General features: G+C 32.9%; 1 protein-coding gene across 1 annotated transcript; it reads left to right on the top strand.

Annotated features, from left to right (window-relative positions):
- Window positions 1-175: 175 nt before the first annotated feature.
- LOC112528092 (transcription factor bHLH30-like) lies at window positions 176-2,142 on the top strand. Its single transcript, XM_025139012.1, has 2 exons — window positions 176-879; window positions 1,465-2,142. The coding sequence occupies exons 1-2, from the start codon at window positions 244-246 to the stop codon at window positions 1,927-1,929; spliced, it is 1,101 nt and encodes a 366-aa protein (XP_024994780.1). The 5' UTR covers window positions 176-243; the 3' UTR covers window positions 1,930-2,142.
- Window positions 2,143-13,526: the final 11,384 nt, after the last annotated feature.

Here is a 13,526-nt window from a genome sequence, read left to right as displayed (position 1 = left end):
GGCTCAGAGAGCAAAACCTGACATTTCAAAGAGAGAAAGTGATGATTAAAAAACAAGGTTTTATACAGAAAGAGAATAGAGAAAGGAGAAAGGTGATGTGATTAAGGCCTTTCACTGTGATCAGAAGGTTTATTTAACACTTTTCTCATCTTATTCATATTCCTCAAAGTGTTTTCCTTCTAAAATTTATCTTCTTGGATGCTTGGGATGGTGTAAATACATATATATGTGTAGAGAACTATTATGTGTTCTAAGAGAGAAGAACAAGAACCAGTAGAAGATCAAGAACAAGAGCTAGCAGGTGATCATCATCATCAAGATTTTCAAAGATTTCAAGAACACTCATCATCAATCGTTCAACAGATTCAACATCAAAACATGGGTATTAATGATTATTCATATACGTCATCCTCTGAAGTCTCTCCGATCTTGCATCCACAACAGCAGCCATGGATGCTACCTCAAGTATTCCACCATCACAACACTGGTTATAACACCTCCGATCTTCATTTCCCAGGCGGAGACCACGGCACGTATCTCTTCCCTCCACCACCACCTCCGCCGTCATCACTGTCGTCCTATGGTGGTTTGGTTAATAGGAGGGTACCAGGTGGTGGCTTGCAGTTTGCATACGAAGGTAGTACGTCTTCATCGGACCATCACTTGAGGCTCATATCCGAGACACTGGGCCAGATGGTTCAACCAGGGTCCATGCCGTTTGGGCTCCAAGCTGAAATGGGTAAGATGACTGCTCAAGAGATCATGGATGCTAAAGCTTTAGCAGCTTCAAAAAGCCATAGCGAAGCAGAAAGAAGACGTCGAGAAAGAATCAACAATCATCTTGCCAAACTCCGCAGCTTACTCCCCAGCACCACCAAAGTAAGTTCATTATTTGTCTCAATTAGCTAGTAAAACCATAAACAAGTTACCACACACACACATGCATATATAAATCAGTCGATATCAAAACGATGGTCTCAATTCTCACCCTGAATCATGTGTGTTAATTTTGTCTGCATGAAAATTTCAGTTTCTTGTTTCCACATAACAATGTCATGATACCGATTTTGAATTCTTTTACCATATGTTCGTTAATTATTAAGAACACGTATTTTTTCTTCCTTCTTTTGAACATATAATTATGTTATTTCACATTCATAAGCAGACATAAATGGAGTCATGCATATGTTTGAGTTCTTACATGTGAGGAATTCAAAGCAGTTAAAATTAATTGATGATCATTCAATGAATCATGCTTGACTGATCATGATGTATCGATCATGTCCAACCATTGAAAATATCTTATATCACATCAAAGTTACATTGAAAACATCTCATATCACATGAAACTTACATCGATAGCTGCCAAAGGTAACATCCATGTTTGATAAACTGAGATAAGTTAAGTTGTTATTGATAAGGTTCTAATGGTTATTATGTTATTGCTGGTGTGCATTCATCTAGACGGACAAGGCTTCGTTACTAGCTGAAGTGATACAACACGTGAAGGAGCTTAAGCGCCAAACGTCCATAATAGCCGAACAAAGTCCAGTCCCTACAGAGACCGATGAGTTGATCATAGACAACACTTCGGATGAAGATGGAAATCTAGTCATCAGAGCATCATTATGTTGCGAGGATCGCACGGATCTTTTACCAGACCTCATCAAAACCCTTAAAGCACTTCGGCTAAGAACCCTGAAAGCCGAGATCACTACGCTTGGAGGCCGTGTGAAAAATGTGTTGTTCATAACCGGAGATCAAGATGCAAATAGCAACAATGATACGACCAATTACTCGATAAGCATGATCCAAGAAGCATTCAAAGCAGTGATGGAGAAAACAAATGGGGAGCACGAATCTTCTTCTGGGAGTGTTAAGAGACAAAGAACAAATAACATTAATGTTCTTGATCATCGTAGAACATGATCGTATCGATCTCTCCTTAAACGTATGAAACTTTAGGGCTTACACCTTTAAGAATTTCTGTTGTTTTTTTCCCTTAGAGATCTTGGGTTTAAGTCTTTCGTTTGTACTTTTTGTGTGTTTTCCTTGTTTTCTTTTGGGGTCGTTTGTTTGATTAATGGGTATGCTTGATGTGTTGTTGAACCTTTATCATTGGAGAAAAGATGGCAAGTACCATCTGGGTTGTGTCCTTGGGCATTTTCTTATCTCATGAAAAATATATATAATTTATACATACATACATATACATACATATATATATATGTACATAAGAGAGAAAGAGAGAGTGAGAGAGAGAGAGATTTTTCATGAGAGAAACCTTGTAGGAAAACCTAACATTGAAATGTTGATTTAATTTTGGAGTTGTCTATGTTGATCCAAAGTCCAAACTCTACATTTATCGTTTTATAGTAAAACTAAAATGTCTAATCTTTCTAGTGGAATGATTTATACGACTTAAGTTTATAGTATCAACCCAAAAAAATGACATAATTAAAATAAATGTCGTATTAGTTAGTTTATATGATGCTATTTGAAAAATCATCCTACAAAAAACAAGTGTTTAATAAAAAGATGGGTTTATAGAACATTTCTCAAACGAGTCTTATAAAATATTTAATATGATACCTTATTTTTAAAAATATTCTAAAAACATCCTATAAGCCTATTGTAGTAATTTTAGATAAAACGTTTATACTTTGATCCTATAAATTTAAGTTCTATAAAGTATATTAAAAGTTGTTTAGACATTCTAAGCGGCTTATAAATCAATTTTTTCCTAGTGTATTTTAAAAAAGCTGAAAACAAACGTAATTTAGTAAATGTTCTTAAATTGTATGATTATGGCTAGGGACAAGTCTGACCACTGTCTGATCGTTCTAAAGGAGGTTGTTGTCGATTATGGTTCGGTTCCGTTCAGAATTTTTAACTCATGGTACTCACTCGACGATTTTAGATCCTCTGTGGGGAGCGCTTGGTAAGAGGGTTTACTTGAAGTCAGAAAACAAATTAACTGGTTGATTTGAGGAACAAGGAAAATGATAAAAATCCACATCAGAAAGTGGTGGATCAAGAAAAAGAGCTCTTTGGAAGACTACAAAAAGAAAGCTTAGGCGGTGATCGAATAGGTAGACAAATGCATTGAAGTAGGTTTAGCAGATCCGAAGACATGATGAGATCGATGACTGGAAGCCATTAAAATTAAAGAGGAGATATCTAAGGAAAAATAGATTTTTCCCTCAAAGGGCCAAAATCAAAATGGGCGGTGGACGGAGATGAAAACTAAAAATATTTCCATGGAACAATCAATTATGGGAGGAATAGATCTAGAATAGGAGGGATTCTCTCTAATGAAACATGGACGGAAGAACCCGAAGAGATGAAAAAGAATTTAAATCATTCTTTAAAGATAGTTCGGATCCCAATTTAATTAGGCCTAGATGTAGATTCAACATGTAGGGCAATGAAATTATATTTCAGTGCCGGTTGGATCCCAAACGGGTGCAAATCTTCTTTCATATGTCTTATCCCTAAGTATGTGAATCCTCAGATCTGCAAAGACTTCAGATATATCAATCTTGTTGGTTGCATTTACAAAATCATCGCCAAAATCCTTGCAAATAGAGTAAGTCGGGTCATCAATTCTGTTGTTAGTTCTCAATTTGCCTTCACAAAAGGTAAATATATCCTGGACGATGCTCTAATCACTAATGAAATAATCCATTGGGCTAGAAAGAATAAAAGAAAGGTTCTTTTTTTCAAAACCGATTGAGAAAGCGTTCGATACGGTGGACTGGTGTTATTTGGACGAGATTATGTAAGGCATGAACTTCTCGAGGAAATGAAGGAGATTGGTTAAAACTTGCCACTGCTCAGCTTTGGCCTCGGTTTTGGTTTGGTTAACAGGTCTCCAACCTCGTAATTCCGGCTTCGGAGAGGCTTTCGCCAAGGGGATCCTCTATCCCTTTTCCTTTTTATCATTGCCATGGAAGGTCTTCACACGCTCATATCTAAGAACAAAAATTAAATAAAAAGTTTGGAGATTGGCAATGATGATCTTTCTATAACCCATTTATTTTATGCTGATGAAGTGATGTTCATTAACGATTGGTCTAGAAGACGAGAGGATATCTTACGGATTCTGAGATGTTTTTTTTTTCTTACATTAGGGATGCGTTTAAACCTAATGAAAAGCTAATTGTACAGAGTGGGAGCAGGAGCAGGAGCGGGGGAGAACATATATCAATTCAAAGGGCCGCCGCGGAGCTTAAATGTAAAGCCTGACATCTTCCAAGCAAGTATCTCGGGGTACCGTTGGGTGCAAACACATCCAGGGCCGAAGCCTAAGTTCCTATATATTATCAAGAAATTCCACACAAAAAATTGTCAAGATGGAAGGCCAAAGCCATATCGATCGTAGGTAGGCGTGTCTTGGTTCAAGCAGTTCTCGATGGTATAGCAACCTATTTCCTTTCTTTATTCAAAACACCTAAGACAATTATTAATCATTTGGATAGTCTCCAAAGAGATTTTTTTTTGAGGTTCTGATGAAGACATCAGGAAAATTTATTGGGTCAACTGGAGAATGGTTATAAGAGACAAAGAGAACAGAGGTATCGACATTGGAAGTATTCTTGCTTCAAACCTTTCTCTCCTTGCAAAGTGGGCTTGGAAAATCAAGGGCGGCTTCAACTATACTTGGGTGAAAGTTATAAAAGAAATTTAGATGGTGGGTTATCTTCGGATCAAGGATGTCCACGGAATCAATGACCATGGTATCCGAGGTTTGAAGATTCATTGAAAGATGGTGGTCAGTATTCTTTTCCTGCAGGCAAGTCCATGGAATCAATGACCAACGTCATCTTAGCAAGCAAGAACAGTCATGTTAAGAGAGCTTTGGAAGAAGGTTTTTTTTTTCACCAGTTGTTACATTTTGTGGTGTTACCGAAATAGATGTGTCTTCGATAATTCTCCTCCACTTAAAGATTCTCTTTTTGATCAGATTGTGGAGAAATCGTTTAGTTGAATTCTGGCTAGGTGTGAAGGAGTGTCAAAAACTTATTAGTGTGAAGATACAATTCGTCTGATTGTATCAGAAATTTGTAATGCTTTTTGCTCCTCATTTGCTAGCTTCTTGCTAGCTCGTTTACAACCACCATCGGCTACCGACCATCATCACACATTCGCCACCTCCAACTCCTCCTCTACGACAACAATCTCCTTCACCAACATCCATTGCCACCTTTACAACCACCATCTGCTACAGACCACCACCACACATTACCACCACCACTACCACCGTTGGCCACCTCAAAATCCTCCTATACCGCAACAACCTCCTCCATGACCTCCACAACCACCGTTGGCCACCTCCAACTCCTCCTCTACTGCAACAACCTCCTCCACACCATCAGCCACCACCATTCATTGCCACCTCACCTCCACCATAACCACCACCACAACTATATTCACTACATCAATCACAACTACCTCTTGCACCGTTGTCAACCGTCAGGACCACCACAATCCACCATCTTCATGTCCTCTATAACCACCGCCGTCCACCAACCACCACTGTCTCTACCTCCATAACCATCGTCCATTGCCACTACTACCGTCGGCCACCACTACCGTCGACCACCACCACCTCCACCATAACCAAAACCACCTCCACCGCCACCACTGTTACCATCAATTATATCAATTTTTTTCATTCAAATTTGATACCATTATATATGTATGTATTCATTTATATGAAAATTGTGTACAAATATTTTCAAATTAAACTCTTTAATTATTTACTTTATTTGTGTTAACTATAACTATTATATAACATTTAAAATCATCAAATAACTCCTGGAGGTAGCTTGTCTAGTTTTGTCTCATCCAAAACTAGTCGTACTAGACACCAGACATACTTTTGTTATATCCAGTTCTATCATGTCCAGTACTGTTATGTCCTACCTTTTTGTCCTATTATGTCATGTCATATCTTGTCCAATTCTATTCAATCATATCTGCGTACCAAACGCTACCGGATTTTAACCTTAAATCAAGATATGCGGGCCAAGAGATAATATTTGGTAGATAGTAACAGAATTATCGAATGTAAAGATAGAAAGTAGCTTGACTACAAAAACCAATCATCAAACAAAAAGAAAAGTCAAGTCTTAGTGGTCTAGTAATCAGTATTTTATTCTTACAACCCCCCTCTCCTAAATGTCATATTTTGGTTTAAAAAATCCAAACTTCAATTATTAATTGTTAATTATTTTTTATCATATTTACAAATACGTTAATAATATTAATTTAGGCTTACATGATCAATTTATTTAGCTATTGTTTGTTAAAAAATATTTCCTATTAAAGAAATAACGTAAATAAATCGAATAACTTTGCTATACCAATTAACTTTTCAGTCAAAAATACTTAAATCCCTTGAAACCGTAGACGGTCGGGTGAAATTCAGTCCACAAAGTAGTTGCTCATTTGAGTTTGTTATTTTTTTTGTTCGTTGCAATTATATTTTATCAGTTAGTTTTTGACAAATATAAGTAATTTATCAGTTTCTACTTACCAGTTATCTTATTAACTGATAATTGGTTTGTTAACAATACAAAAATTAATAATAACGTTAAAGAAAATTGAAAATATGTGAAGTTAATTATAATTAGGTTAGGATGTTGGGCAACCAATTAATATTCAAGTGATATATGCATGTATATTGTATATTATAATGAGAAGATGACGTTGAAGTAGACGTCAGCATGACGTTATTGAGTTTGTGGAGGAAATTGAAGTGGGCGAATCAAAAAGACTGACGACGCATATTTGGGGGTTCAGAGGCTGTGATGATGGGTTCAGTTCTGTTATCAACATTGTAGTTTTGACCATGATCTCATCTCCTCTTCTGCCCCCTTTTCATTTTCTGTTTTATATATTCTTTTCATTTATTTATATATATTTAGGACGATAATTAACAATAATTATAAAAAAGTTATAAATCTGTAAGAATCGATATAAAAATATTTTTTTTATATAAAAATATTTTTTTATATTATTTTTTATCAAAAGTTATGATTTAACGTTATTGGTTCATATATGTTTGTGTTTACCTTATACAAGAATTGCATGTGAAACTTTTTTTTGTGATTCACTTAGTTAAACGAAAAATGCACATAAAAAGTATTTGTATGGTGAAACAAATACATGTGAAACTATCACATTATGAAACAAATGTATGTGAAACAAATACATGTGAAACTATCACATTATGAAACAAATGTATGTGAAACAATATCATAAATCCTAGCATTTAATAAAAAAGTCATGTAGAAAATTATTTCTAAAATGGTTTTCATGAGGTTTATAACATTTTTGTACTTTCATTTGATTTAACCTCTCTCCATGTATATATATATCACTTATATATACATATATTCATGTTTACAAAAGAAACATGAAAATTTTGAAAATTGATGAATCATATTAATAATCATTCATCTTTACTAAGGGTGAGCATAAGCGGGTACCCGCCCTATTTCACATGAACCGGAACTGGCGGTTCTTGAGATATTGGAACCGGAACCGGTTAGAGCGGTTCTTAAATTTTCATAACCGGAACTGCCGGGAAACGGTTCCGGTTCCGGATACCCGCTTTCTAAAATATTAAAATTTTGTTATTTAGAAATAAAAAATAAAACATTGCCAAAACACTAAATAAATAAACAATAATACAAATTATACGGAATAATGGTAATATTTAACGATTACAAACCATAATAGTAAATGTTGAAATTTAACGATTACATACTATAATTGTAAATGTTCAAAGTTTTAACGATTACATATTACGAATCCAAGTAAACACACAATTTAAAAAAATACGAATCAAACCACAAGGGTGGTGTCTGATTGGTTTGAGCTTGGCTCCAAAAGTCAAAAGTACTAGGAGGTCTCAGGTTCAAATCCAAGGAGAAATAAAAATCTCCTTGTTGCCACGGAGGTTCAAATGCGGTGACTCCAGGCTATCTGCAAAGCAGGTGGTCGCCCTGGGATTAGTCGGCTCGCACAGCGGGTTGGATATTCAGGTTAATAAAAAAAATACAAATCATTTTATCTCAAATTCTGAATCTCGTTTCAACTTATTGCATACCTATCGCATCTTTAACCTCGTACGGTATCTGTGAATAATTTAGTGTTAAAAAAACTACACAAACTCGTAAAAAAACTGCACATATTTTTAACAAAAAAACTATACAATTTTTATATAAAAATATTGCACAAACTTTGTATAAAAAACTGCACATTTTTAACATAAAATTACACAAATTACATAAACAAACTGCACATATTATATAAAAAACTGCACATATTTTTTTACATAAAACTACTCAAAATATATAAAAAAACTGCACAAATTCGTAACTTATTACTTACCCCAATAAAGGAACTAGGGGTGTACAAAAAACCGTCAACCCGCGAAATCCGCCCAACCCAACCCAACCCGTTAACAATCCAATTAAATCCAACCCGTCTACCCGTCAAACCGCCAAACCGCTAACCCACCAATTAGGAGGGTTGAAATTGGGTTGAGCCTAGCTCAACCTGCCAACCCGCCGCTAATATATAATTTTTATAAAATTATATATAGAGAGAGTTTGTTTCAAATACAACCAATCGCATTTGTACAACCAATGCAACCCAATAAATTAAGATATTTATGGAAATGATGAGAGTTCATTTATTATGATTTAAATATTTATGAAAGATGAATATGGTTCATTAATTATGATCAATACTTTATATTAGGAAACAATCAAAACTTCTATGAAATCACATATTAATCAAATGAAATGGACGGTTGAGATTGGATTGTATTGGTTGTATAAATGTCAATTGTTGTATAATAACCAACCTATATATATATATATATATTATGTATATATATATATACATATATATTTATTTATTATGTATATATATATAGGAGCATGTTCAAATGAAAACCGTACATTTCTAAGAAACCGTGTAAACCAATTTCGACCAATAGGAAAATTCCTTTTTTTCTAATTAAATTTAATCAATAAGGGTATTTCGGTCATTTATAATATTTTCTATTAAATATGGAAGTTATTAATAAATCTTAATTAAGGAAACGTAATAAAGGAAATTGTATAAATGGTAACATTTAAATATTTAATTATATTAAAATATTAAAATTTTGGATTTCATATATTGTCATGAGTTATAATCAGGAAACGTGTCTTGATTAAACAATTGAATTATAGAATGAAATCATCAAAACGCAGATGAACAAAAAAAATCCACAAAATGAAACAGGTTTCATGAACATGAAACCGGTTCATGTTGCAAAGAAATTAGGTGAACCGAAACATTTTTATGGTGAACATGTTGCATTGATGGTGTAGTTAATCCTTTTTTTACGAGAAGCAAAATGAAACGGTGCATTTTGAAAAAAATTATGAAAAGGAAAATGAAACAAGTTTCATGAACGTGAAACCGGTTCATGTTGCAAATAAATTAGGTGAACCAAAACATTTTTATGGTGAAACCGTTGTACTGATGGTGTAGTTGATCCATTTTGTTGATGAAAAGGAAAATGAAACCGGTGCATTTTGAAAATAAATTATGAAAAGGAAAATGAAACATGTTTCATGAACGTGAAACCGGGTCTTGTTGCAAATAAATTATGTGAACCGAAACATTTTCATGGTGAACCTGTTGCATTGATGGTGTATTTGAGCCATTTTGTGTTTCGCTCGTCATGAACGAAGTGCATGATGAAACGGGGAAATGATTTTAATCTGCTACATAATCTTGAAGATTGTAACCTGCTCCAGAATCTTCAAGATTGTAAGGACTAAAGGAATGATTCCATCAAATCGATGGTGAAATAAGAAAATTATTGTACATGAAATAGTTTTCATGAAAGTGAAACTGGTTCATGACAGTATTGAGTCTGATAAGTGAAATGGTTGCATAAGTGAAACAATTTCATATTGTATTATAAACTTTTATGAAGTCAGTAATCGATGAAAAAAATTCGTTATCTAAGTGTAACGGATCCATCTACCAGTATAATGAAAATTACGAAATATGATCAGTGTTACGTGGATTAGTCTGTTGATTAAATTTTAAAACCAATTTCGTTCATATAATGTAATTCAAAATTTAAAACGATTCACTCCATATAATTGAATATGGTGTGTTATATTCATTTTTTTWTATGTTTTATTGATGGATGTGATTTAAAGTTAAAAATAATATATTGCTTTAAAAAATAAAATTAGTGTCATTAATATCGAGAAGGATATTACCAAATGTTAAATTTTGTTTACTATTTTTGCCATTACTGTTGAAATAAAATAAATTTTTAATATATATATATATATATTTTTAATTTCCTAAAATAAATTAAACTAATCTTGGTCATTGATCAAGAAAATGGATGGATAAGATTGGTTTACATAAATGGGGCAGGTTTTTATTTGAACGCTCCTATATATATATATATATATATATATATATATATAATATTATCGTAGTTCATTTATTATGATCAACACTTTGTTTTATGAAATAATTGAGATATTCATTAGACAAGATGAACGGTTGAGATTCATTTATATGCTTTTTACTAATAATGTGGTTTATAAAATAAACACACACATACACACACACTCTCTCTCTCTCTTTTTATATATATATATATATATATATATATATAGAGAGAGAGAGAGAGAGAGAGAGAGAAAGACTTGGAATTATGTGAGACCAAACTATTTTCATGAGACCCATGAGACCATTCTCTTACACTTGAAACATAAAAGTAAAATGGCTACACAATGTTTTTGTTGTGAAAATTCCTTCTTACCTTCACAATGTTTTACTGTCAAGTTTCAAGTATAAAAATGTGGTCTCACGAATCTAAAGAAAACAAGATGGTCTCATGTGAACCCAACCACACACACACACACACATATGTAGAGGGTTGGGTTCACGTGAGATTAGTTTGTTTTCGTGAGATCCGTGAGACCACTTTTTTTACACTTGAAATTTCACAGCAAAACGCTATGAAGGTAAAAGAAAAAGCCGAACCTTCACAGAAAAAACACTGTGAAGGTTACCTTCACAGGGTTTTGCTGTGAAGTTTCAAGTGTAAAAGGGTGGTCTCACGGGCCTCACGAAAACACGTTGGTTTCACATGATCCCAAATATATATATATATATATATATATATATAGAGAGAGAGAGAGAGAGAGAGAGAGAGTTTGTTTCAAATGCAACTCATTGCATTTGTACAACCAATGCAACCCAATAAATTGAAATATTTATGAAAATGATGAGAGTTCATTTATTATGATTTAAATATTTATGGAAAATGAATATGGTTCATTAATTATGATCAATATTTTATATTAGTAAACAATCAAAACTTCTATGAAATTACATATTCATCAAATTAAATGGACGGTTGAGATTGGGTTGTATTGGTTGTACAAATGGTAGAGGTCGTATAATAACACACCTATATATATATATATATATATATATATATATATATATATATAGAAGCGTTCAAATAAAACCTGCCCCATTTGTGTAAATCAATCTCATTCATCCATGTTCTTGATCAATGACCAAGATTAGTTTACTTTATTTTAGTAAATTAAAAAAATATATATATTAAAATTTTATTTTATTTCAACAGTAATGGCAAAAATGGTAAACAAAATTTAACATTGGGTAACATCTTTCTCGATATTAATGACACTAATTTCATTTTTTAAAACAATATATTATTTTTAACTTTAAATCACATCCATCAATAAAACATATAAAAAAAATGAATATAACACACCATATTCAATTATATGGAGTGAATCGTTTTAAATTTTGAATTACATTATATGAACGAAATTGGTTTCAAAATTTAATCAACAGACTAATCCACGTAATACTGATCATATTTCGTAATTTTCATTATACTAGTAGATGGATCCGTTACACTTAGATAACGAATTTTTTTCATCGATTACTGACTTCATAAAAGTTTATAATACAACATGAAATTGTTTCACTTATGCAACCATTTCACTTATCAAGCTCAATAATGCCATGAACCAGTTTCACTTTCATGAAAACTGTTTCATGTAAAGTAATTTTCTTATTTCACCACCGATTTGATGGAATCATTCCTTTAGTCCTTACAATCTTGAAGATTCTGGAGCATGTTACAATCTTCAAGATTATGTAGCAGATTAAAATCATTTCCCCGTTTCATCATGCACTTCGTTCATGATGAGCGAAATACAAAATGGCTCAAATACACCATCAATGCAACGGGTTCACCATGAAAATATTTCGGTTCACATAATTTATTTGCAACAAGACCCGGTTTCATAATTTATTTTCAAAATGCACCGGTTTCATTTTCATTTTCATCAACAAAATTGATCAACTACACCATCAATGCAACGGTTTCACCATAAAATTGTTTTGGTTCACCTAATTTATTTGCAACATGAACCGGTTTTACGTTCATGAAACTTGTTTCATTTTCCTTTTCATAATTTTTTTCAAAATGCACCGGTTTCATTTTGCTTCTCGTAAAAAAAAGGATTAACTACACCATCAATGCAACGGGTTCACCATAAAAATGTTTCGGTTAACCTAATTTCTTTGCAACATGAATCGGTTTCACGTTCATGAAACCTGTTTCATTTTGTGGATTTTTTTTGTTCATCTACGTTTTGATGATTTCATTCTATAATTCAATTGTTTCATCAAGACACGTTTCCTGATTATAACTTATGACAATATATGAAATCCAAATTTTTAATAATTTAATATAATTAAATATTTAAATGTTACCATTTATACAATATCTTTTATTACGTTTTCTTAATTAAGATTTATTAATAACTTCCATATTTAATAGATAATATTATAAATGACCGAAATACTCTTATTGATTAAATTTAATTAGAAAAAAAATAATTTTCCTATTGGTCGAAATTGGTTTACACGGTTTCTTAGAAATGCACGGTTTTCATTTGAACATGCCCTATATATATATATATATATATATATATATATATAGGGATCCATTCAAGGGAAAACTGATTAGTTTGTGGTAACTGTGAGATCAAATCTCAACCACAAATCAACGGATAAATTAGGAAATTAATACTTATGGTAGTTTGAGTTAAAATTATAATTAGAGGGCATTTTAGGTATTTTTAAAAAACTCCTCTCTCCTCTCTCCGACCTCCAATCTCCGGCCTCCGGTGAACATTAATCCGGCAGGTACCAAGTAATCACAAAGATACACAATGTGATACCCATTGTGATACCAACTATGATACCAACTCAAACCTTAAAAACAAAGATACACAATGTGATACCCATTGCGATATACTGTGATACCGATTTCATCGGAGGCCGAAGATTGGAGGTCGGAGAGAGGAGTTTTTAAAAAATACCTAATATGCCCTCTAATTATAATTTTAACTCAAACTATCATAATTATTAATTTC

This window comes from Cynara cardunculus, assembly GCF_001531365.2.
Source record: "Cynara cardunculus var. scolymus isolate 2C chromosome LG 15, CcrdV1, whole genome shotgun sequence".
Taxonomy (NCBI): Eukaryota; Viridiplantae; Streptophyta; class Magnoliopsida; order Asterales; family Asteraceae; genus Cynara; species Cynara cardunculus.
Note: the sequence above shows the minus strand (reverse complement) of the source record. Positions and strands in the feature narration are given on the sequence as shown.